Source organism: Camelus bactrianus, chromosome 10, assembly GCF_048773025.1.
Source record: "Camelus bactrianus isolate YW-2024 breed Bactrian camel chromosome 10, ASM4877302v1, whole genome shotgun sequence".
Classification (NCBI taxonomy): Eukaryota; Metazoa; Chordata; class Mammalia; order Artiodactyla; family Camelidae; genus Camelus; species Camelus bactrianus.
The window spans coordinates 46,529,225-46,551,766 of record NC_133548.1 but is presented as its reverse complement, the minus strand read 5'-3'; the positions used below and the strand labels follow the sequence as shown (position 1 = coordinate 46,551,766).

The 22,542-nt window shown below is 40.0% G+C and overlaps 1 protein-coding gene across 4 annotated transcripts in view; it reads left to right on the top strand.

The window, feature by feature from the left end:
- Nucleotides 1-22,542, top strand: part of STIM1 (stromal interaction molecule 1) — a 169,835-nt gene that overhangs the window by 84,254 nt on the left and 63,039 nt on the right. For all 4 annotated transcript variants that reach the window (XM_074372513.1, XM_074372510.1, XM_074372512.1 and 1 more), the window contains one exon: nt 1,191-1,321. In XM_074372513.1, the coding sequence (XP_074228614.1) occupies nt 1,191-1,321 (131 nt within the window). The remainder of the gene's footprint in view (nt 1-1,190; nt 1,322-22,542) is intronic.

Genomic DNA, 22,542 nt, shown 5'->3' with positions numbered 1-22,542 from the left:
TAAAAGTTTAATATTTATACATCTCCTCATTTTGAAAAGGATTTGAGCAACTAGCAAGTGATAGAGAGGTGACCTGTCCTATACACTATCACTGTCTTTGACTAGCAGACAAGTAAATGATTAAGTAGATTAGAGTGTGTCAGGTCTCTGATCAGGGCCTTTAGAAGTCTTCACAGCCACAGCCTGTCCTTGCTTTCTCTTCTGTGACCGCTGCTTCTATTATCTGGAAAGTCAGGATATTTCTTCTGTCCTCTTTGGGGGTGATCTGAAGAGTATTTTGCCTAGAAAGTAGTTATCAAGATCAGCATCAAAAGGAAAGAGGAATTTTATATTCTAGGAATTGGGAGAAATACTAGAAACTTTAGTTAAAATGTCTTTTTCAGATAGTGAACTTGATAGAGACACATAGTAGAGCTAATACTAGCCTCCAGTCTCTTTCTGTTGTGTGCATCGGTCAGGCTAGGTGCAAAGGAGGATTAGGTGTCACGAAAGAGCCTGGGTGGGCTACACTATTGTGTTGGTTTTGTTGCTATGCGACTATGTGATGGTGGGCAGAGGAAGCTGCACTGCAGACTTCCCAACCACCGCCCTGTGGTGTCAGATTTGCTCAGGACCTTAGATGTCTAATAGATATTTGCTGAACACAACTGTCTGGGAGAAGGCATAAGATGTAAAAGGTTTCTCCAGTTAGCCTGTGGCTGGCCTTATACATACCAGCAGTGACAAAGTGAACAAAAATGCATATTATTCTGGCATTGGACGAATGGGCTGTTTTCCTGTTTCTAGAAAGATTGTATTAATTTACATTTATTTATTAACTGACTAAAAATAATATTTCATTTGAACATGTATTTCTTTGATTACTAGTGAGGCTTTTTCCTGTGCTCATTGGCTATTTGTATTTTCTGTCATTTGTATTTTTTTCCTTGTGTGTTACCTGTTCATGTTCTTTGTCTAGATCCCAGTGTATTCCCAGTCCTATGCTTGACTTCCCTATCAGGAACTATTAGGATAATAAAGCATTGTCCCTAAATAGGGGAGACAGTTAATATGATATACTTTTCTCACTATGCAGTCAGTTAAGTGGCTACATGAGGAGTCAGGTGCAATAAGCTAAGGACAGTGAGACAGGTGGGTAATAGAGGCTGGGTGGAGCCCCTGTAATGTTGTCTCTTGCTTTTCCTGTACAGAGTTTTGCCGGATTGATAAGCTCCTGTGCCATAGTGAGGATGAGAAGCTCAGCTTTGATGCAGTCCGCAGCATCCACAAGCTGATGGATGATGATGCCAATGGTGACGTGGATGTGGAAGAAAGTGATGAGGTGAGCTCCATCACCCTGTGTGGCTCTCTTCTCTTCCTGTAGGGACAGTCCCCAAAAGCTGTCTAGACAGGCTGTTCCCTGTGGAAAGATGTTCTTGACATTGGTTTGTTATCTAGGAATGCATCCCTGTCAAGGAAGGTGATTCTCAGAAGAGCAGCCTCAAGGAGCTGGCCTGTTAAGAGTACAGGCTTTAAGTCTGCATTTGAGTCTGCCTACCAGCTAGAAGTACAACACTGACTGAGCTGTACCATTGGAGATGCAGAAGGAGCCCTGAGGCTAGTCTTTAAAATTTCCCGGAATCCTTGTTGTATTCCTGCTGTGGATGGAGGGCATCCATCTGTATTTACTCTGTGCTCAGCCCTGTGCTGGCATGTGGGAGAGAAGGCAAGATAGTCAGATCTTGCCCTCTGGGAGCTTATACTCTATTTGTGAGGAAGAAACAAAGATTCCTAGAAAGATCATTCTGAATTCCAGGCTGCAGTTGCTGGGAGCCAGTTGAGTGGTCCAGATAGTAAGAGCAAGAGGAATCTCCTGATAGAAAAAGCTCTGTTACTATTTCACCTTTTGGCATTACTACAGCTCCAGTTCCACAGAGCACAGAGTACAAAGTCATCACATGTGAAAAGATTGAAAAGTTTCCATTGTTTTCAAGCTCAATGTGAGCCAGCAGTTTGATGAAGCTATCAAGTTATGCCAAATCTGTGGTAGTGATATGGTGCATACATGAGGGAGGAGGTAATTCTAGTCTCTCCACTCTTCTGATTAGTCCACCTTTAAGTTTTGAAGTCAGTTTTAAATCTCATGTTGTCAGAAACATTTAGAACAGTGAAAGCCTGTACAGGGAGGAGTGACATAAATGATGGAGGGCATGGAAACTGTGAAATGGAGAGCATCCAGTACAATTCAGTATTTAGAAGTGTCTACTAAATATGTGCCAGGCACTGTTCTAGACATGGGAGTGTGGCAGTAAATAGGACAGATACATCAGTCCTCATATAGTTTATAGTCTAGCGAAGAAACTTTTGCCTGGACAATAAAAGATTCAGGTGATATAATTTATATCTTCAAATACATTAGAAGTAGAGGAATCATTTGACAAAGGAGGCAAGAATATACAATGGAATAAAGATAGTCTCTTCAGCAAATGGTGTTGGGAAAACCGGACAGCAGCATGTAAATCAGTGAAGCTAGAACACTCCCTTACACCATACACAAAAATAAACTCAAAATGGATCAAAGACTTAAACATAACACAAGATACAATAAACCTCCTAGAAGAAAATATAGGCAAAACATTATCTCACATACATCTCAAAAATGTTCTCCTAGGGCAGTCTACCCAAGCAATAGAAATAAAAGCAAGAATAAATAAATGGGACCTAATGAAACTTACAAGCTTCTGCATAGTAAAGGAAACCATAAGTAAAACAAAACAACAACCTACGGAATGGGAGAAAATTTTTGCAAATGAAACCGACAAAGGCTTGATCTCCAGAATATATAAGCAGCTCATATGACTTAATAAGAAAAAAACAAACAACCCAATCCAAAAATGACCTAAACAAGCAATTTTCCAAGGAAGAAATACAAATGATCAATAGGCATATGAAAAAATGCTCAATATCACTAATTATCAGAGAAATGCAAATCAAAACTACAATGAGAAAAAAAAAACTATGATGAGGTATCACCTCACACCAGTCAGAATGGCCATCATTCAAAAGTCCACAAATGACAAATGCTGGAGAGGCTGTGGAGAAAAGGGAACTCCCCTACACTGCTGGTGGGAATGCAGTTTGGTGTAGCGACTGTGGAAAACAGTATGGAGATTCCTCAAAAGACTAGAATAGACTTACCATATGACCCAGGAATCCCGCTCCTGGGCATATATCCAGAAGGAATGCTACTTCAAAAAGACATCTGCACCCCAGTGTTCACAGCAGCACTATTTACAATAGCCAAGACATGGAAACAGCCTAAATGTCCATCAACAGATGACTGGATAAAGAAGAGGTGGTATATTTATACAGTGGAATACTATTCAGCCATAAAAACCGACAACGCCATTTGCAGCAACATGGATGTTCCTGGAGAATGTCATTCTAAGTGAAGTAAGCCAGAAAGAGAATGAAAAATACCATATGAGATCACTCATATGTGGAATCTAAAAAAAAAAAGAGAACATAAATACAAAACAGAAACAGACTCATAGACATAGAATACAAACTTATGGTTGCCAAGGGGGAGCAGGGTGGGAAGGGATAGACTGGGAGTTCAAAATTTGTAGATACTGACAGGCATATGTAGAATAGATAAACAAGATTATACTATAGTACAGGGAAATATATACAAGATCTTGTGGTAGCTCACAGTGAAAAAAAATGTGACAATGAATATATGTATGTTCACATATAACTGAAAAATTGTGCTCTACACTGAAATTTGACACAACATTGTAAATGACTATAACTCAATAAAAAAAAGTTAAAAAAAAAAGAAGTAGAGGAATCAGACTTAAATGATGATGATGATAACAATGAAAACTGCATCCCTGGCTATCATTTATTGAATTCTTAATCTATGCCAGGTAGTGTTAAGCTTTTTGCATAGTACTCTTTTAATGTTTTTAACAGCCTTTGAGGTTGGTATTATCACTGAGGACTGGAACTTTGGAAAGGTCAAGCATTTTGTTCAAGGACATACTGGATATGAGCACAGATCTGATTTCAAAGCCTGAGCTATTAAGTACTGCTGTATTGTTTATCTTATTCTAAGGGCAGAACCAGGACCACTGTGGGGAAAGTAAAATATAGGCATATTTTTTTTCTGGAATAAAGAGTCATTCAGCATTGCTGTCTCGTCATAGAAGAGGCTTCCTCGGTAGATAGGTAGTGAACTCCTTGTCACTGAAGATGGGTGGGTAGAACACAGCACTCCCTTGATTGGTCAGCAGAGGGTTTCCTTGTATCAGGTTGAACTTGATAGTGTCTGAGGAATTTATAAGAGGAGAAAAATAGACTTCCTGGAGGAAAAGTAGAATTGGGATAGGGTGGAAGGGGTGAGGCAGCCTGAGCAGTAGGGAAGCAGTGTGAGCAAAGATGTGGAGATAGTTAAGAAGCATGGTGGGTAGGTTTGGTTAGGCAGAGTGACTCAGGTAGAAAACTGCAGGACAAAAACCTAAAAATTCCTTTTCCAGGCAACCAGGCTGAGATATGTATACTTGTTGAACCTGGCAACTATAGGTTCTTGAGCAAGGACAACACCACAATGAAAGGATCCGAACTTTTGGTCACATCTAGAAGTATCACTGGCCCTCAGGGGACCCAAATTTTACTGTCTGTGCTGGGAATAGAGCTGTGTTTCTGGGGGTAAATGAGGCCTAGAGGTTTCCTGATGTCTCTTTGAGGGCCTGGCCACGGGACTGGGAGATGGATGACACCACAGTCAAGAAGGTGATATGAGCCAAGATCCACAGATTCCTGGATATCTTTGTCATCCGCTCCTCCTTCTTTTTCACTTTCTGCTGAGTTACTTTGTCAATGAGGGGAGGAAGAAAATGTTCTTTTTAGAAGAATGTTACCACAACAAAAAGCTCATCAGCACAAACTGTTCTAAAATAACACAAAAGCTGTCACCCTGCTCTTCCCTGTGCCAGTGGTGAGCTGTTCTTTTTCAGTGTGGCTTCTGCCTTGCCGTGGCTTCAGCTGCTCTCCCTGCAGTCTCAGGCCTCTGGTGGGTAGAGAGGCCTGCTAGTCTGGGGATCTCTTGACCAGTCACAAGCTACTGCCTTTGAAAGAGAAAGTAATGGTAGCAAAGTGTGTGTGCTTAAGTCAGTTTAAACATAGGTGGAGTTCACGATCTAACTAGACAGTTAGGTGGACAGCTCAGAGCTTAGAGTATTGGATAATGGATGCTAAGCCACCAGAGAGGAAACCCTTGTTGTGCTGGCCATCAAGGACCTGAGATTTTTATGACCCATTTAAAAGCATTGCTGATTCCCCAAGGTCTTTAGAAGTCTGAAGGGATACTCTATTAAAGCCTTATTTATTCAGCCTCATATCAGTAAGTTTTTCAGATAACTGAACTATAACTTCATTTCTAGATATTTTAAAATTTTAGTCATTTGTGAGGTAAGTTTTCCTTCTTGTGGGTTATTGTCAACAGAACGTTAATTTTCTTTGGATAATTCAAAGCATGTCTTCAGGGCCCCTTGCACTATTACCCCAGTGCCTGTATTCCTATATGCATTGTTGTGATTTCTTTTTATAGTTTCCCTGTCTCTTCTTTGATTCATTCTCATTTCTGATTGTTCTGTCTGTGCTGTGAGCTATGAAATTAGACTTAATGATAAACTGAGACTCAGCAGGCATTTTATAGAAAATATATAATCATTTGTGTGGGGGCAGTTTGGCTCCTCAAGTGCCATCCATCTTTGCTTGCTTCTTTCCTAGATAGCAGAGGCTGTGCATTGTGGGCCCTTCAGGTGACCAGGATAGCCCTGTTGGTGCTGGTGTCCTTCTTGCAAGCTGGCAGGAGTTCTACCAGCCTGGCAGTTGGGAATTCATGGCTTGTGTTCTCTTGAGACCTATGGTGGGGACACTGCCCATGGGCAAAGGATTTGCAGCAGTGGGATGGCACTGTCAGCCTGTCCTGACAGTCTGAGGTGGGCAGACAAGAACCTCCCTAAACTCACTGTCCCCTTAACTGGACCAAACACTTGGACAGCAGTTTTATTTTCTTCTGTGGGGCCTACATGGAAAATCAAGGGCATTTGGTCAGCCTTTAAACAAATTCTTAATTGAATACCTATTATGTGGTAGGCATTGTTTTAGGGATAGGAATTGGATCCTGAACAAAACCGGTAAGATCTCTGCTTTAGTGGGGGAGGTTATAGCTCAAGTGGTAGAGTACATGTTCAATCCCCAGTACCTCCACTAATCATAAATAAATAAATAAACCTAATTGCCTCCCTCCTGGAAAAAAATATCCCGGCTTTAATAGGGCTTGCATTCTAGTGTTATATATGTCACAGGTGATTAAGTGATAAGTAAACTTTGAAATTAGGCAGAACTGATCAAGTTATAATAGTTTAGTGATTTCTCTTTGATTTTCTCACGGTAAAGTGGTGGTTAATGATTCTTACCCTTGCAGGGTTGTCAGGATTAAGTGAGAAAAGTGCTGTTAAAAGTTCCCAGGGCAAATAAAAAATCCTCAAAACTCATGAATAGAAAACAAGCAACTCAGTAAAAAGTGGGAAAAGATTTGGACAGACACCATCAGAGAAGATACTTGGATGGCAAATAAACATATGAAAAAATGCTCAGTATCATTAGCCATTAGGGAAGTGCAAATTAAAACCACAATGAGATACCACTACACACCTATTAGGATGGCTAAAATTAAAAGTGGTCAATACTAAGTACTAGTTAAGGAGGAAGAGCCACTAGAACTCTTGCTTATAGAGTTTCTTGTAAAGTTAAGCATAATTTACTACATGTCCCAGCAGTTCTACTTCTAGGTATTTACTGCTATAAATAAATGAAAATTTGTATTTGCACTAAATCCCATACTTATAATTGCCCCAAATTGGCCACAAATCAAATGTCTTTCTGTGTGTGAATGGATAAAACAAACTATAGAAAACTACTCAGCAATAAAAAGGAATGAAGTGTTGAAGCATACAGCAAAGATGAATCTCAAAGGTGTTATGCTGAGAGAAGGAAACCATTTCAAATAGTTACATACTGTATGATCACATCTAATAACATTCTGAAAAAGGCAAAACTATAGGGACGGAGGCTAGATCAGTGGTTACCAAGGGTTAGGAGTGTGGGGAAGGTTTGATTACAAAGGGACAGCAAGAGGGAGTTTTTTTGGGTAATAGAACTGTCCTGTGTCTGGATTGTGGGGTGGTTATAAGAATTTTCTTATGTACCAAACCTCATAGAACCACATTTCCCCCACTCCCCTACCAAAGTTAATTTCATCATATGTTAATTAAGAAAAATGTTCCCAGCATAATACTGACACACAATTCAAACTCAGTGAATGCTAATTACTGCTCCCTTTCTGTTCCTCTATATTTCTAGGAAAGCTACCTACATCTGACAATTGTATTTTAATGTTCCTGTGTGGGATGACTGACCAATGTCACTGTAGCAGCATGGTGTCAGGCTGAGATGCAAGTCTTCTGCAGGGGTGTGATCACACATTTTGGGAGGTGGGGATAGGTAGGTTGTGGGAAACTGCAAAATATACTTCTGTAGTGTCTGTGATATCTGGTGTAGGGTTAAAAGCTTGAGCCGTGGAGTCACACAGACCCAGGTTTAAACCTGGTTCTCCCTTTACCAGCTGTGGAAACTTTGAGAAGTTACTTAATCTCTTTCAGCCTCAGTTTCCTCATTAGAAATGGAATAATAATATTAGGCACCTCGTGAAGTTGTTGTGAAGATGAAATAATGCATATAAAACACTTAGTACAATGCCTGGCATATAGAAGAGGCTCAATAAAAGTTAGTTTTTGTTGTTATTATTAGTGTTGTTATTGTCAGAAAGAGCATATGTTTTGATACAAATAGACCTGTGTTCAAGACTCGACTTTGCCACTTATTGGCTCTGTGACAATTAGGCAAATAACTTTACCTCTCTGAGCCTCAATTACTCAGCTATTTGAGGAGGGTAACGCTTTGCAGGGTTCTTGTAAGAATTTAATGTATGCAAAGCCTCAAGCACAAGAGCTGGTATGTGATAGGTTCTAAATTCATGTTTTTTCCCTCCCTCAGCATGATGGTCCAGATAGTGAGGGTTGGCCTGTATTTCAAGAATTTCAAATCAGCTCTCTCATCATCCTGTGGCACCACGGCATTCAGCTTTGGGAGCTACCCCCAGCAGCTTGGCTGACTCGACTAGAGCTAGAACACTACAGGAGGTAGTTCTGTCTCTGTCTGAGTAGCTGATCTTAAGGGAAGAGGGGCTTGATAGAGTAGGGCCACTTGTTTCTAGGGGCCACAACTTCTCTGGCAACTCAGCCAGCCTCCTGCCTATGCCTTACATTTTAGAAATGGTCTAGGTGAGAACTTCTTATTTTTGATTGCCCATCTGAAAGCCTAGAGGATTTTGAACAGCAAGGCTGTATTGTAGTACTGTCATCAGATCTGCTTGACTTTAGTAGGGTGAAAGTTGACTTGTTTTTTCAAACTTTTTTTTTTTTACATTGTTCCACCAAGAGGCATGCTAGGTCCCGGGAGGCTGTGAGAGTTGGGGATGGACTCTGGCACCAGGTGGGATCAGGGCTGGAGAACTAAGCTCTTAGAGGAGCAGCCAGCAGTTCCACTTGAAATATCTAAATGGCCAGTAGGAATTGGGCTGGCTGGGAAGTAGTGTATAGGGCCCAGTGCTTCTCACACATAGCCAGTGCCAACATGGGCTAATTTGGATGAAGATAGGTAGCTGTCTTATGCTCAGAAGTTACTATCATGATTAATAATCTTTCCTCTTCAGGTTTTGGGCCTCATTTCTTTGTATCCAGGTAACTGTAGACTCCTCTAAGTAGTCCCTTGCCTCTAGTTTCTCCTCCACCAGCTCATGTTGTATGTGCTGCCAGTGATCTTCCTAAGTTGTGTTTTAGTTTCCTCCTCTTATTCCACCTGACTTCCTGTGCCTTTCCTTCAAATCTGACCCTAGCTTTTCTTAAGACTCTCTAGACACACCTCCTACCACTCTTGTCTCTCTTTTTGTCATAGTCATTCCATGTTTATTCCAGTCCCCTTTCTTTGCTCAGATAGTTCTCCTTACCTGGAATTAACTTCTTATACCTCTCCCTCTAACCCCTGGCCCTGCCTGTATCAGACTTAGGTGTCCCCTGGAATACCACAGCCTCATATTTCATGAATCTTCCCTGACTTCCCAGCCCCATTGATCTCTCTCATCTCAGTACTAATTCCCATAGCACACCCTCTACATCACTCAATTTAGCACTTAATTAGAATGTCTTGCTTTTGGTTGTACTATCTTTATAAGTTTGTCTTTTTGCACTAATGCTGGAATTACTAAAGTACATCTCTGATCGTTGGTCCTGCCTTGCAAAGGGAGTGCAGTGCAGTCTAAGTTTAGCTCACCTGACTAGTTCATGTTACCCTGCATCCCCTTACTGTATGCTACTGCCATCTCAAACATGCTCTTTATATCCCATCACTGTGCCTTTGCTCCACATAAATTCTCATGGTGACATCTTTCTGCCTCCCATTTTGTCTGTAAAAATTCTAAGGCCTAAATCAGGGTTTCTTAACCTCAGCATTATTGACATTTTGGACCAGACTGTAGGATATTTAGCAGCATCCCTAGACTCTATACACTGGATGCTAGGACCACCCCGCTCCCACCCCCTGCCCAAGCTGTGACTACCAAAAATGTTTCTGTTGCCAACTATCACTTGTCCTGGGGGACAGAACTGCTCCCAGTTGAGAACTACTGGCTTACATTAAATGTTGTTCCCTTCAGGAAATCTTGTTTGTTCCCCTACAGTGGGAAGTAATCCTTCCTCTCCCATGCTCCAGAGTACTTGGCATGAATTTCTCATCTGCCATATTGCTATGCTCCATATTGTAATTAGTTGGATTCATCCTTGCCTGTCCTACCAGATTGAGTGTCTCCCAGAGGCAAGAACCAAGTCTTATTCATCATTGCTTCTCCCACAGGGCGTGTTGCAGCCCTTACACATAAAGGTGATGAGTTACATTTTTTTGAATTTTGAATTTGAAAGCAAAGATCCTATCTTATTGCTGTGTACCCCTTAAATTGTTTCTTTAAGGCAGAGCAAGAATATAGAGTTGGCTGATCAAAGGTATGGGGGACAGGGGACTTTGGACTTGTGAGTTCCTGGCCAAGATAGCAGCTAAGTCAGTGGTGGGCTGTTTCTAGGAGTTACTAAGGACATGTTAGTGTGTGATGTGTATCTCTGATCTCCTCTGTGACCCCTTCTCTATCGCTCTACCCTGTGCTGTGAATCATATATAGAATCTGGATGGAGGTAAAAATCACTGTAGTTAAAATATTAGGAAAGTCTTAGAGAAAAACATGCAAGAGAAGCATTGATGAAGAAAGAATAAAACATTGAGAATGTTGAAAATCTGTGTGACTGAGCAAAGATATGCACAAGTTTCAGAGCAAGAAAGATTAGGGTTTTAGGTACACTTTCATCAGTTAATAACTGTATGATCTCAGAAAGTTTCATAAACTCCGTGAATTTATGTTTCCTCACTGTCAAATAGGGACAGTAATCCCTACCTTGAAGGATTATGGCAAAGATGAGATGAAATCATGTGTAGAAAATACCCAGCCTGTGGTTTAGCTCACAGTCATAGTATTACTACTTCTACTTCTATTCCTACCATTGCTACAGTGTGGAAGGCATGTGCTAGGTGATTTTACATACAACCTCTCTGTAATCTTTACAAGAAACCTCTACTATGGGGGAGATACTAATTTTTCCATCTAACTGATAAGGAAACTGAGACTGAATTAGCTCATTGTTATCTAATTTTGGGGGTTATTGCAACTCAGTTCTGCATCAGACTGATGAAAATGTTTCAGACTTGTGGTGATGATTGCACACCTCTGTGTTTATGCTAAAAGCCCTTGAGTTCTTGAGTTGTACACTAAGTTGGTATTGAGTTATATCTCAATAAAGATGTTAAAAAAATTAAAATGTCACTGCATTGGTTAGAGTCGTGGTCACCTCCCACTTGCCTTTCTGTAGCCCAATCCATAAGAATCCTTAGGCCTCTATAGAAAACATGTTGAAAACCATGTTGACTTCTATCTCCATCTCCCTACTCCTTACTTTGACAGATATGCAGAGGTGCTTCCAAGTCTGAATTACCATGGTTTCCCAAGCAGAGATCCCTGGTTAGCTAGCTGACAGCTAGAGTGCCTCTGTTTCCGGGCAGGTGTAGATGGCTTTTGAGGACACCAGGCTGAAGAGCCCTGGCACATTCTCTTTGGGAGAATTCCTTCCTCCTTCTTCTCTCTATTCCATCCTTTCTTCCTTTTTTTTTTTTTTTTATAGCTGCCACTTATAGGGAAGCTAAGATGAGAAGAAAGCTATGGGAGAACCCAGGTGGTAATTCCCTCTCATCCACATAGCGAGGACCTGAGTCAAATTCTTGCCCCTTATCATATGGAGCTCCATGAGGGGAGATGTCAAAGGCAGCTGGCTAATTAGTCTCGGTTTTATTTTTCCTGGATTCACCTTGTGCTCGGTGCCTCCCTCTGGCTTCCACTGCTGCTACCATGCTGGCCCCTCAGAAGCAGAGCTCTCCCCTTAGTCCCTGGACTCAATCCTAAACATAGATTTTCCTTGCTTCTTCTCTGAATAGCTTTGACAGCCTGGAGCTTTGCTTTTTTTTTTTTTTTTTTTAATTTTGCTGTGTGTAAAATAGGGCAGAAAAGAAATAATTGCATACAATTATTCAAATAACCGCAGCATAGATTTCGATGTATACATTTCTGTTGCTGTAGCAATTCTTCTTTGACCTAAAGGACTGTTACTGTTTGGAGGCCTCTGCTGGTTTTTGCCTTCTTGCTCCCTGCCTATCTCCTGGAGCGATCACTGTCTTATCTCCTGCCTTGTGGAACACTCTGACCCCCTGCCCTTAATCCAGACAAAGCACAGATTAGAGTCTCAGGCCCTTTTTACAGAACAGAGGTGACTGATGCCATGAGTGACATCATTCTTCAGGTAAAATCTGCTCCTTAGGTTAAGTAAATGACCTCTCCCCATTTTTTCTTGTAAATACTTACTTATAGGTGGCTGTAGTATTCCCCTACCAGCAGTGACTCAGACAGTTTACAGGCTGCAACCTCCACTGAGTCCAAGTTCTATGGCCTTGCTCATGCATTTAGACCTAACTTTTATGAGGACTTCATGGCATTTTGTGAGTTTCTTAGAATAAAGTGTCTGGACACTAACTTTTAAAAAGTCTAAGTATGAGCTTTGGAGTCTGACCTGAGTTCAAATTCAAGCTTGGCAATGTACTAGCTATAAGGCCAAGTAATTTGGAGCCTTACTTTCCTCCTCTTTAGAATAGACTAGAGGTGAAAATAAGATACTCTTTGCCATTGGCAAGCCCCTAGGCTAATGAGAGAGGCAGATACGTAAAATGGCAGTGACAACAGCACATCTTCAGGGCTGTAATGGTGGCATGCATAGGAGACTGTGGGAGTTCCAAGAGGAATAGGGGTGAGATAATCCAACATGTGTTGGTGTAGCAGAAGACACATTGTCAGCCAGCACTCAGTGAAGGGTACCAGTTGCTAGACTAGCTGAGCTAACATCAGAGGAAGGAGGCATAATTTGCAATCTGTCCCAGTGCCTTAGCCAGATACAGGATGAAGCAGCAGCTCCCCCAGATGGTTCCGCTCATGTTTCCAGGAAAACCCAGACGGTGCTTTGCTTTGACAGATAGGGAAATTCTTTCTCACTAAGCAGACTGTTGTTTTCCTTCCTCCCCTCTTTGTTGATGAGTCTGCTTTGTCTATTCTGGATGTCAGTCCTATTAATGGCAGGGACTAGTTATACTTCTAAAGCTTCTCTGTATGTCTATATATGTGATTACGTCTCCATGTGTCTTTGTGTTTGTTTCTTTGAATGTACGTATACATCATTTTGTGCCTTTCTTTATTTGAATGTGCCTTTCTGTATTTAGATGTGTCTGTGTGCATAAGAAGTGGAGTCGGGGGAACATTGAGCCAAGGAAGTAAGAGCTGAGAGAAAGCTCATAAGCCAGGTTGAAGATCAAGGAGAAGATTAGAAGCAAAAGGTTAGGATGCAGTACAGTATGCAGGACCTGGGGTAAAAACAGCCAGAAGTATAATCAGGAATCCAAAGATGCTGTTAGTCTAGGCAGGATCTGGACCCTACAAAGTGGTGGGCAGAATGTGAGGGTCATCTAGCTGCCAGAAATGGTTAAGCCAGCAGAGAGGGAAAACTTCTACTTCAGATATTAAGTAAGCTTCTGGATCTTCCTGTCTAAGGAGGACTCGGCCACTGGCTCCCAAGGTCTTGCTTGCCTTCAAATCTAACTGGTGTTTGTTTGTCTGTATGTATATGTATGCAAGTCTCTCTTGAGTATGTCTATATCTGCATGTGCATCACATTCAGTGTACTTAATGGCATTAGAAACAATTGGTATCCAATGCAATGTCTGATTCACTTGACAATTAATGACCCCCTCCCCCACCTCCTTCTTTCTCTCTTCCTTCCCCAAACATATTTAGTGTTTGCTCTTTGCTGGAATTTGGATATTCAAAGATAATAAGGAAGACAAATTTTCTACCTGCAAAGAGCTCACATATTAGTGAGGCAGAAAAACGTATGTGTTCAGTCCTAATAAGTGTTGTGATGAGAGATAAGCTCTGCATGCTCTGGAAGTACAGAAGAGAATTTAACCCATTCTAGGATGCCAGGAAAGACCACTCAGAAGAGGTGATGCCTGAGATGACTTTGGAAGATGAGTAGGAGTTAACCTGGTGATGGGGTTGAGAAGGGTATAGGAAGTGGAGGAATGAGTGTGGTGTCCTAAGGGATTTGTGAGTTAGTGATTCTTTTACTTTGATCATAGAAGGTAATAGTGAGATAGGGAGAGAGAGGCTGGAGATGAGGCTGAAAAGGCAGGCATGAGCCAGATTCTTGCCTTGCTGAGGAACTTGGATTTTATCCCAAAGATGATGAGCTAGAAGGATTGTAAACAGAGATGGCTCTTACTCTGACGGAAGATATGTCAGGAGCAGGCCTTGCCGAGCAGGTAAAACTGGAACTTGGTTTTTAAAGAGGAGCAGGGTTTACTAATGAAGAAAGAAGGAGGAACATTCTGGAAAACAACTTTATGAGTAATGGCAGGAGGCAAAAAAAAAGGGCAAATTTGGGAGACCTCAAGTAGGGAGGTGTCTAGAGAAGAGTTTCTTCATCTGTAAGATAGGGATACCCATAATATATACCTTTGATGGCTGGTGTGAGGCTCAAATAAGATACCATAATGCTGTGTGAAAATTTCAATAATAGTAGTTGTTATCCAGCTTCTTCTCTTTTCCCCCTCGGTGCCCAGCAGCATCAGGCCCTCCCAGATGTAGCTCAGGTAGGCATGCACCTCAGCAGTATGGCATGACTGGGCGAGAACCATGCCCTCTCATCTAGCTGCCCTGCATCTTGAGGAGGAGGGCCTAAGATTAGACGTTGCTGGGACTCAGAGGCTGAGTGCTGGTTCACTTGGGACACGTCATTTTTCACAGTATGAGCTGTCTTGCCAAAGGACCCAGGTTCAGAATAGTCAAACATTCACGAAGCACCTTCTACATATAGGCACTGTGAATGACTGTGCCTTAAATGATCTCCTTTTTCCCACATCGTAGCTGTGGGGTAGTCTGCATTAAGGACTTAAAAAAAATGTTGCTCATTGACACTTAGGCCTAAATTCTCCCTCTTAGAGTTGATTAGGAGCCAGAAGGTTCTTAAAGAGGGGCATGCATTTATTTTACTCACTTAATATCCTCTGTTCCCAAGCATTTTCCTCTACCTTGTAAGAAACACATGGTGAGCCCTCAACTCTTTTACCAAATTGGTATAAATTAGTGGTCTATTTGGAAATGGAGTCCAGGAGGTTTTCCTGCTGTTGAGTGCTTACTTGGCTGGGTTTGTATTTCCCATGGTCTTGGAAAGCCATGCATAGGGATGGTAGTGTTGAGGAAAAGACTGAGAGGGGAGTCAAAGTTGACTCTTGTTCATGGGGATTGTAAGGGAGAGAGATTTACTTAGTACTTGAAGTCATAGTGGAGGGAGGATTAGGTGCATTTAGTCCAGGGGTCAGCAAACTATGACCCCTTCCTGGTTTTTTGTACAGTCTGCAAACTAAAAATGACTTTTACATTTTTAAATAGTTGGGGGAAAATCCAAAGAAGAATTTTGTGACATATGAAATCTATATGAAATTCAAATTTTCTGTCCATAAATAAACTGTCTTTGGCACAGAGTCTCTCTTACTTATTTACATTTTGTTCACGACTGCTTTCACAGAAGTGCAGAGTTGAGTAGTTTAACAGACTGTATGGCCCACCAAGCCTAAATATTTACTGTCTGGCCCTTTACAGAAAAAGTTTGCCTGGCCCCTGATCTAACAGCTTTATTGAGATAAAATTCACATACCATATAGGTATCCATTTAAAATGTATAATTAAGGGGGAGGGTATGCTCAAGTGGTAGAGCACATGCTTAGCATTCACAAGGCCCTGGGTTCAATCCCCAGTAACATCTCTAAAAATAAACAAACCTAATTATTTCCACCCCCTGCCAAAATATAAGTAATGAAATAATACAATAATAAAATGTACAATTAAATGGTTAATAGTATATACACAGACATGTGCAACCATCACCAGAGTCAATTTTAGAACACTTTTGTCACCTCAGAGAGAAACCCCATACACATTAGCTATTATCCCCCATCCTCCTAGTCCCGCTAGCCCTAGTCTACTTTCTGTCCCTGAAGATTTTCTGATTCTAGACATTTCATATTGGAGTCATATAATATGTGGTCCTTTGTGACTCGCTTATTTCACTTAGCATAATGTTTTCCAGGTTCATCCATGTTGTAGCATGTATCAGTACTGCACTCCTTTTTATGGCTGAGTAATATTCTGTTGTATGGACATGCTATAGTTTGCTTATTCATTCATCAGCTGATGGACCTTTGGATTGTTCCCACCTTTTGGCTGTTATGAATAATGCTGCTATAGACATGTTCAAGTTTCTGTAAATGTGGTTTTTTTTTTCCTCTTGGTATATACCTAGGAGTGGGATTCCTGGGTTGTATGATAACTATGTTTACTCTTTGAGGAACTGCCAGACTGTTTTCCAAAGTGCCTGAACCATTTTACATTCATGGCAGCAGTGCCTGAGGGCTCCAATTTCTCCATATCCTCACAAAAACTTGTTATTATTTGATTTTTTAAAAAATTACAGCCATCCTAGTGGGTGTCAAATAATATCTCATAATGGTTTTGATTTGCATTTCCCTGATGACAAATGTTGCCAAACATCTTTTCTTGTGCTTGTTGAACATTTGTTTATCTTCTTTTGAGAAACATTTTATTCATACCCTTTGCCTATTTTCATTTTTTATTTTATTTTTTATATGTATTTTTATTGAAGCAGAGTTAGTTTACAATGTTGTGTCAATTTCTGGTGTAGAGCATAATGCTTCAGTCATACATGAACATACATATAATTGTTTTCATATTCTTTTTCATCATAAGTTATTACAAGATATTGAATATAGTTCCCTGTGCTATACAGTAAGAACTTGTTCTTTGTCTATTTTATGTATATTAGTACCTGCAAATCTCAAGCTCCCAATTTATCCCTTCCCACCCCTTTCCCCCCAGTAACCATAAGTTTGTTTTTTATGTCTGTGAGTCTGTTTCTGTTTTATAAATAACTTTGATTGTCTTTTTTTTTTTAAGATTCTACATATAAGTGATATCATATGGTATTTTTCTTTCTCTTTCTGGCTTAATTCACTTAGAATGACAATCTCCAGGTCCATCCATGTTGTTGCAAGTGGCGTTATTTTATCATTTTTTATGGCCAAGTAGTATTCTTTTGTATAAATATACCAAAACTTCTTTATCCAACCATCTGTCGATGGATATTTAGGTTGTTTCCGTGTCTTGGCTATTGTAAATAGTGCTGCTATGAACATTGGGGTGCAGGTGTCATTTTGAAGTAGGGTTCCTTCTGGATATATGCCCAGGAGCAGGATTCTTGGTCATATGGTAAGTCTATTTTTAGTCTTTTGATGAATCTCCAAACTGTTTTCCATAACGGCTGCACTAAACTACATTCACACCAACAGTGTAAGAGGATTCCCTTTTCTCCACACCCTCTCCAGCATTTATCATTTGTGGGCTTTTGAATGATGGTCCTTTGCCTATTTTTAAATTGAGCTATTTGGCTTTTTACTTCCAAGTTGTTAAAATTCTTTATATATTCTAGATACAAGTCCTTTATCAGATACATCATCTGCCAATATTTTCTCCCATTCTATATGTTGACTTTTCACTTCCTTGATGGTGTCCTTTGAAACAAAAATTTTAATTTTGATGAAGTCCAATTTATCTTTTTTTTGGTTATTGTTGCATGCTTTTGATGTCATACCTAAGAATCCATTGCCAAGATCATGGCAATTTACCCTTGTCTTTTCTTCTAAGAATTTTAAAGTCTTCTGAAGCTTATTATGATCCAAACTGGATTCTAAATGTCACCTCATCCAAAACCTGCTCTACCTACAGCCTTCTTCATCTCAATTGAAGGCAACTCCATTGCTTATTTCCTAGGTCAAAAAGTACTCTGAATCATCCATAATTCCTATCATGCCTCATATCCATTGATAAATCCAGTTAAGTTCTACTTCCAAAATATGTACAAAATCTAATCATTTCCACTGCAGGCACCGAGGCTCAAGAGCCTCCTAACAAATCATCATGTCTAGTCTATTCTCAGTGTAGCAACCAAAAAGCTTAAAAAAAAATGTAAACTAGATCATTTCACTCCTCTGCTCAAAACCCTGTAATAGCTTCATTTTTCATTTAGTGTGAAAGCCAGTGTTAACACAAGAGTCAGCAAGGTCCTGTGTGATCTGGCTCCCACTTATCATTATGATCTCCTCTCCTTCATCTGTCTCCCTTGGTCTTTCACTCCAGCCACATTCCAAGCTGTTTCTCAAACACTCCTTGTTGTTCCTGTCTTAGGGCCTTGGTTCTAGCTCTTACTTCTGCCTGGAATATTCTTCCTCCAGATACCCAATTTGATAACTCCTTCATATTCCCAAATATTTCATCTTTTCTCATATTTCTCCTTATCAGTGAGACCTTCCCCAGACTAGCCTATTTAATAACAAAATCTACAACTTTACCCCATTTACGGCACTTAGATCCTTATTACACATCACTTCTTTTTGTTTTTGTGTGTTTGTTTGTTTTTTCTTTTTAAGGACTTACCTCCTTCTGGATTCTATCATTTAATCCATAAGGGCAAGAGATCTGTTCTGTTCACTACTAAATCCCTGACACCTAGAGTATTGCTGGCTCAGTGTTGGTACTCAATAAATATTGTTGAGTGAATGCATGAATTTATTTTGAAAGGAATGGATTTTTTTTAATGTAGATTCAAATTATCTGAGATCACTTACTACCCTTAAGAACTTCCTTTGGTGGGTTTTATTTATTTATTTATTTTGGTAAAGTGTGTCACCTAACAGAATTTTTTCAGTGTTTGTTTATCTGTATTTTGCCTTGAGTTTGAAAAGATAGTTTTGCTGGATTTAAGAGTCTTGCTTGACAGTTTTTTTCTCTTAGCACTTTGAACATGCCATCCTGCTGCCTTCCGGCATCCATTGTTTTTGATGAGAAGTAGGCTGCTAATTTTATTTGGCTTCCTTTGTGTGTGATGAGTCATTTTTCTTTTGCTGCTTTCAAGATTTTCTCCTTGCCTTTGGCTTTCAGCATGTTCTATGATACGTCTGTTTGTGGGTCTTTTTGCATCTATCCTGTCCTCTTTGAAGTTTGTTGAACTGTATGTATGCTACCCATAATGTTTTTCAATAAACTTGGGAAATTCTTAGACTTTATTTCTTTGAATATTTTTTTTCCTGCTCCATTATCTTTACCTTCTCCTTTTGATCCTCCCATTATTCATATAAGCAAAATGGTGTTCTACATTTCTCTGAAACTGTTCATTTTTTTCTCATTCTTTTTTCTGTTTTTTAGATTGTGTAATCTCTTTCAATCTCTCTTCAGATTTGATAATTCTGTCTTTTGCTATTTCAGAGCTACTGTTGAGCCCCTCTCCTAAAATGTTTATTTTAGTTATTGTACTTTTTAAATTCCACAACATCTATTTGGTTCTTTTTTGTAATTTCCATCTATTGGTAGTCTTTATTTGATGTGATACTGTCATCATACATTCCCTTACTTCTTTAATCTCTTTAATCATGGTTTTCTTTAGTCTTTTTACATATTTATAATGGCTATTTTGAAGTCTTTTTCTGTTAAATTTGAAATTTGGTTGCTCCACAATTTCTATTGCCTGATTTTTTTCTGGTGTATGGGTCATATTTTCCTGTTAATTTGCATGGAAACTGCATGTTTTTGATAGTAACTCTGTAGCAACTCTGGCTACTGGTCCAGCACCTCTGGGGCTTATTATTTGCTTCTTTATTTGTTTGGTGACTGGAAAGACTATTTTAGTGGTCTATTCTCACCACCTCCTTACAGTGTGAAGCCTCTGATGTTGCCTTTCAGAGGGTACAGCTTTGGATATGCCCACAGTCACCTTTGTATGACAGTGGTTTTGGCAGGGCTTTCCTTGACTCTGTCTTTCCCTGGCCACAATCAGCTATAAAGCTCTGTTAGTTGCCATCAGATTACTCTATCATTTTCAACAATGCCCTGGGGCATAAATTTTCTCCACAGACTGATCCAATCATGTTAGGTCTCCTTTGAAAGGATAGTTCCTGAGATCAGTGTTTGAGATTTGTTCTTATTCCAGGAGGGCTCCTCCCAGTTGTTTCTTTTCCCAGTTCTCATCAGCAAATTCTTTAGCCCACAGTTTAGCCTATATCTCCAATTAATCCACCAATCTTCTCTCAGTTGCCTTTCACCACAACTTCCACTGTTTCTGAGAGAGCCCTTAGTCTTGAACTTACTCACATTCTGTTGCAAATGAAATAATTTCCTTTGGGAAGAGGTTCAAAACTCTCTGTTGCTATATACTCATCCTATGTAAACACAGCAGTATTGAACCCAATTAAGAAGATAATCCTTTCTCTCAGGGGAAGTATTTTTAAGTTAGTGATCTGTTTCTATCCCCCTTTCATAAGTTTCCCCAGCCAGTAGTCCTTGACTAGCTTGGATACTTTGGTCCTGATAGTTTGCAAGATTGGAGATGTCAAAATTTCCCAGTCTTTGCCGTTCTGACCAGGTACTTAGCAAGCTACAACTTTAGATGCTGCCTCTAGGATTTGATCTGTGTCGTGTGACCAATGTCATGGCCTGAGGACGTCAAGGATGACACCATGACAAGGACTAAACTTTATCATTGACCTCAGAGGGATTCTCTCTACCTGTATATGTACTGAGTACTAAATATATAGGAGTAAAAGGAAAGGTGAAGTTGCTGCCTTAGAAGAAGTTCCTCTAGTGATGGAAATAGACATGTAAACAGATGAGGATACTATAGTAGGATAAGTGAAAACTGTGATGGAGTCACAGAAGAGAAAGACCTAAGTTAGTTTTACCCATGTACAGAGTTGCTGATATATCATTTGGGTCTGAAGAGATGACTAGGAATGATCAGGAGAAGGAAAAGTGTTTTAGCTAAGGGAATGGTATGTGCAAAGACATGGGAATGGTTAAGACCCTGGTACTTTCAGGAAATTTCAAGTATTTCATTATCACTGGAGATGGGAGGAAGCGGCAGTTGACGTGGCAAAGGCAGGGAAGTTCTTGCCAAGGCTGTGGAATTTCTATTTTAAATAAAGTTAAAGCTTCCAAAGTAAGAATCACAGAGTAAAATGGAAAGGGCCTTAGAGGTCAGTAGATTACAGTGCCTTGTCTATTGCTGATCTCTTGGCACATGGCATTTATATAGCAAGCATTTAGGAAATATCTGTCTTCTACCTCCTTTATGTGTCTCCTTTACACATGAGAGATCAGCAATAGTGGGCTCCAGGATTGTAAATTTTTAGTATCTTTATATTCCTCTTATAGTATGTCAAATATATTAATATACAGGAAAGGTCAGTTCATCATAGGAAAGCTTAATTTGTGCCAGGTACTACTCTAAGGTCTTTATGTGATTTAATCCACTTATAATACCTTGAGAGTATTATGAAGTTTTGTACTATTATCTCCATTTTATGAATGATGTGACTAGTACACTGAAAGTAAGTGATAGAACCAGGATTCAAACCTAGGCAGCCTGGCTGTAGAATCAAGCTCTAAGCCATCATATTACACTGAATCCAAGCCAGTGTAACCCTCTGGCCCCTAGGTGAATATCTTTGTTTTAGATTGACTGGCAATTTGGGAACCTTTTTTTCCTTCTGTATAGTAGATATAATATGCATTGACTAGCTGTTGTAAGCTAAGCATTCTTCTGAGCATTGTAGGGCAAACTCAAGTGAGAGACATGCATTCAGTTATTTAATAACCACATACTCTGCTCTGTGCCAGGCCCTATGCTTGGAGGTAGGCTTACAGAGCTAAATTAATTATTCATTTAGGTGTTCCAGAGAATTTGGAAGATGCTGGATAAAGAGATAAATGACAAATAAAATAGTTTCCATATTTGAGTTGCTTAGGGGGAGTAAAGGGGAGTAATTAAATAGTAATTATAGTATAATGGAATAAGTACTGTCATAGGTGTATACCCTGAGAACTAAGAGAACAAATAGGATAGTGCAATTACCTTGCTTGGGAGAGGTCTGGAAAACTTCACAGAGCCAGTGACTTTTTCTTTAGCAGATAAAGAGAAGGAGAAGTATTTTAAATGGAGCACCTTGTGTAAAGGCTTAGAAGTATAAAAGGGCGTGGTTTGTTCAAGGAGGCTGAAGTAGCTTGATGAGTCTAGAGCAAATGTTGGTAAACTTGTTCTATATTGGGCCAAATAGGCAATATTTTAGGCTTTGCTGGCCGTTGAGTCTCTGTCACAACAACTCAACTCTGCCTTTGAAGCACGAAAGCAGCAGTAGTACATAGATGAGTGAATGTGGCTGTGTTCCAACAAAACTTTATTTACAAAAACAAGCAGTAGGCAGGATTTGGCCCATGGCCATTGTTTCCTGACTCTTGGCCTTGAGTGTAGATGGCCAGGAAGTGGACTGGGAGGTTAGTCTATGGGCCAGATTATAAAAGTCCTTGAATGTAAGGCCAAGAAACTAGGGCTTTATCCTGTAGGTAAGGGGGAGTCATGAGATTTTAAGTAGGTGTGCTGGTATAATTAGATTTTGGGGGGCAAAATAATACATTTATTACATATGATTGGCAGATAGATTGCTGATATATTTTCTCCAAGTTTGAAAAGAATTTCAAAATAACAAAAGATTTTTATACATCCAATTCGAGGTATAGTTGGGCTCAGGGGACCACTTCATTTTTCACAGAGTGGGCAG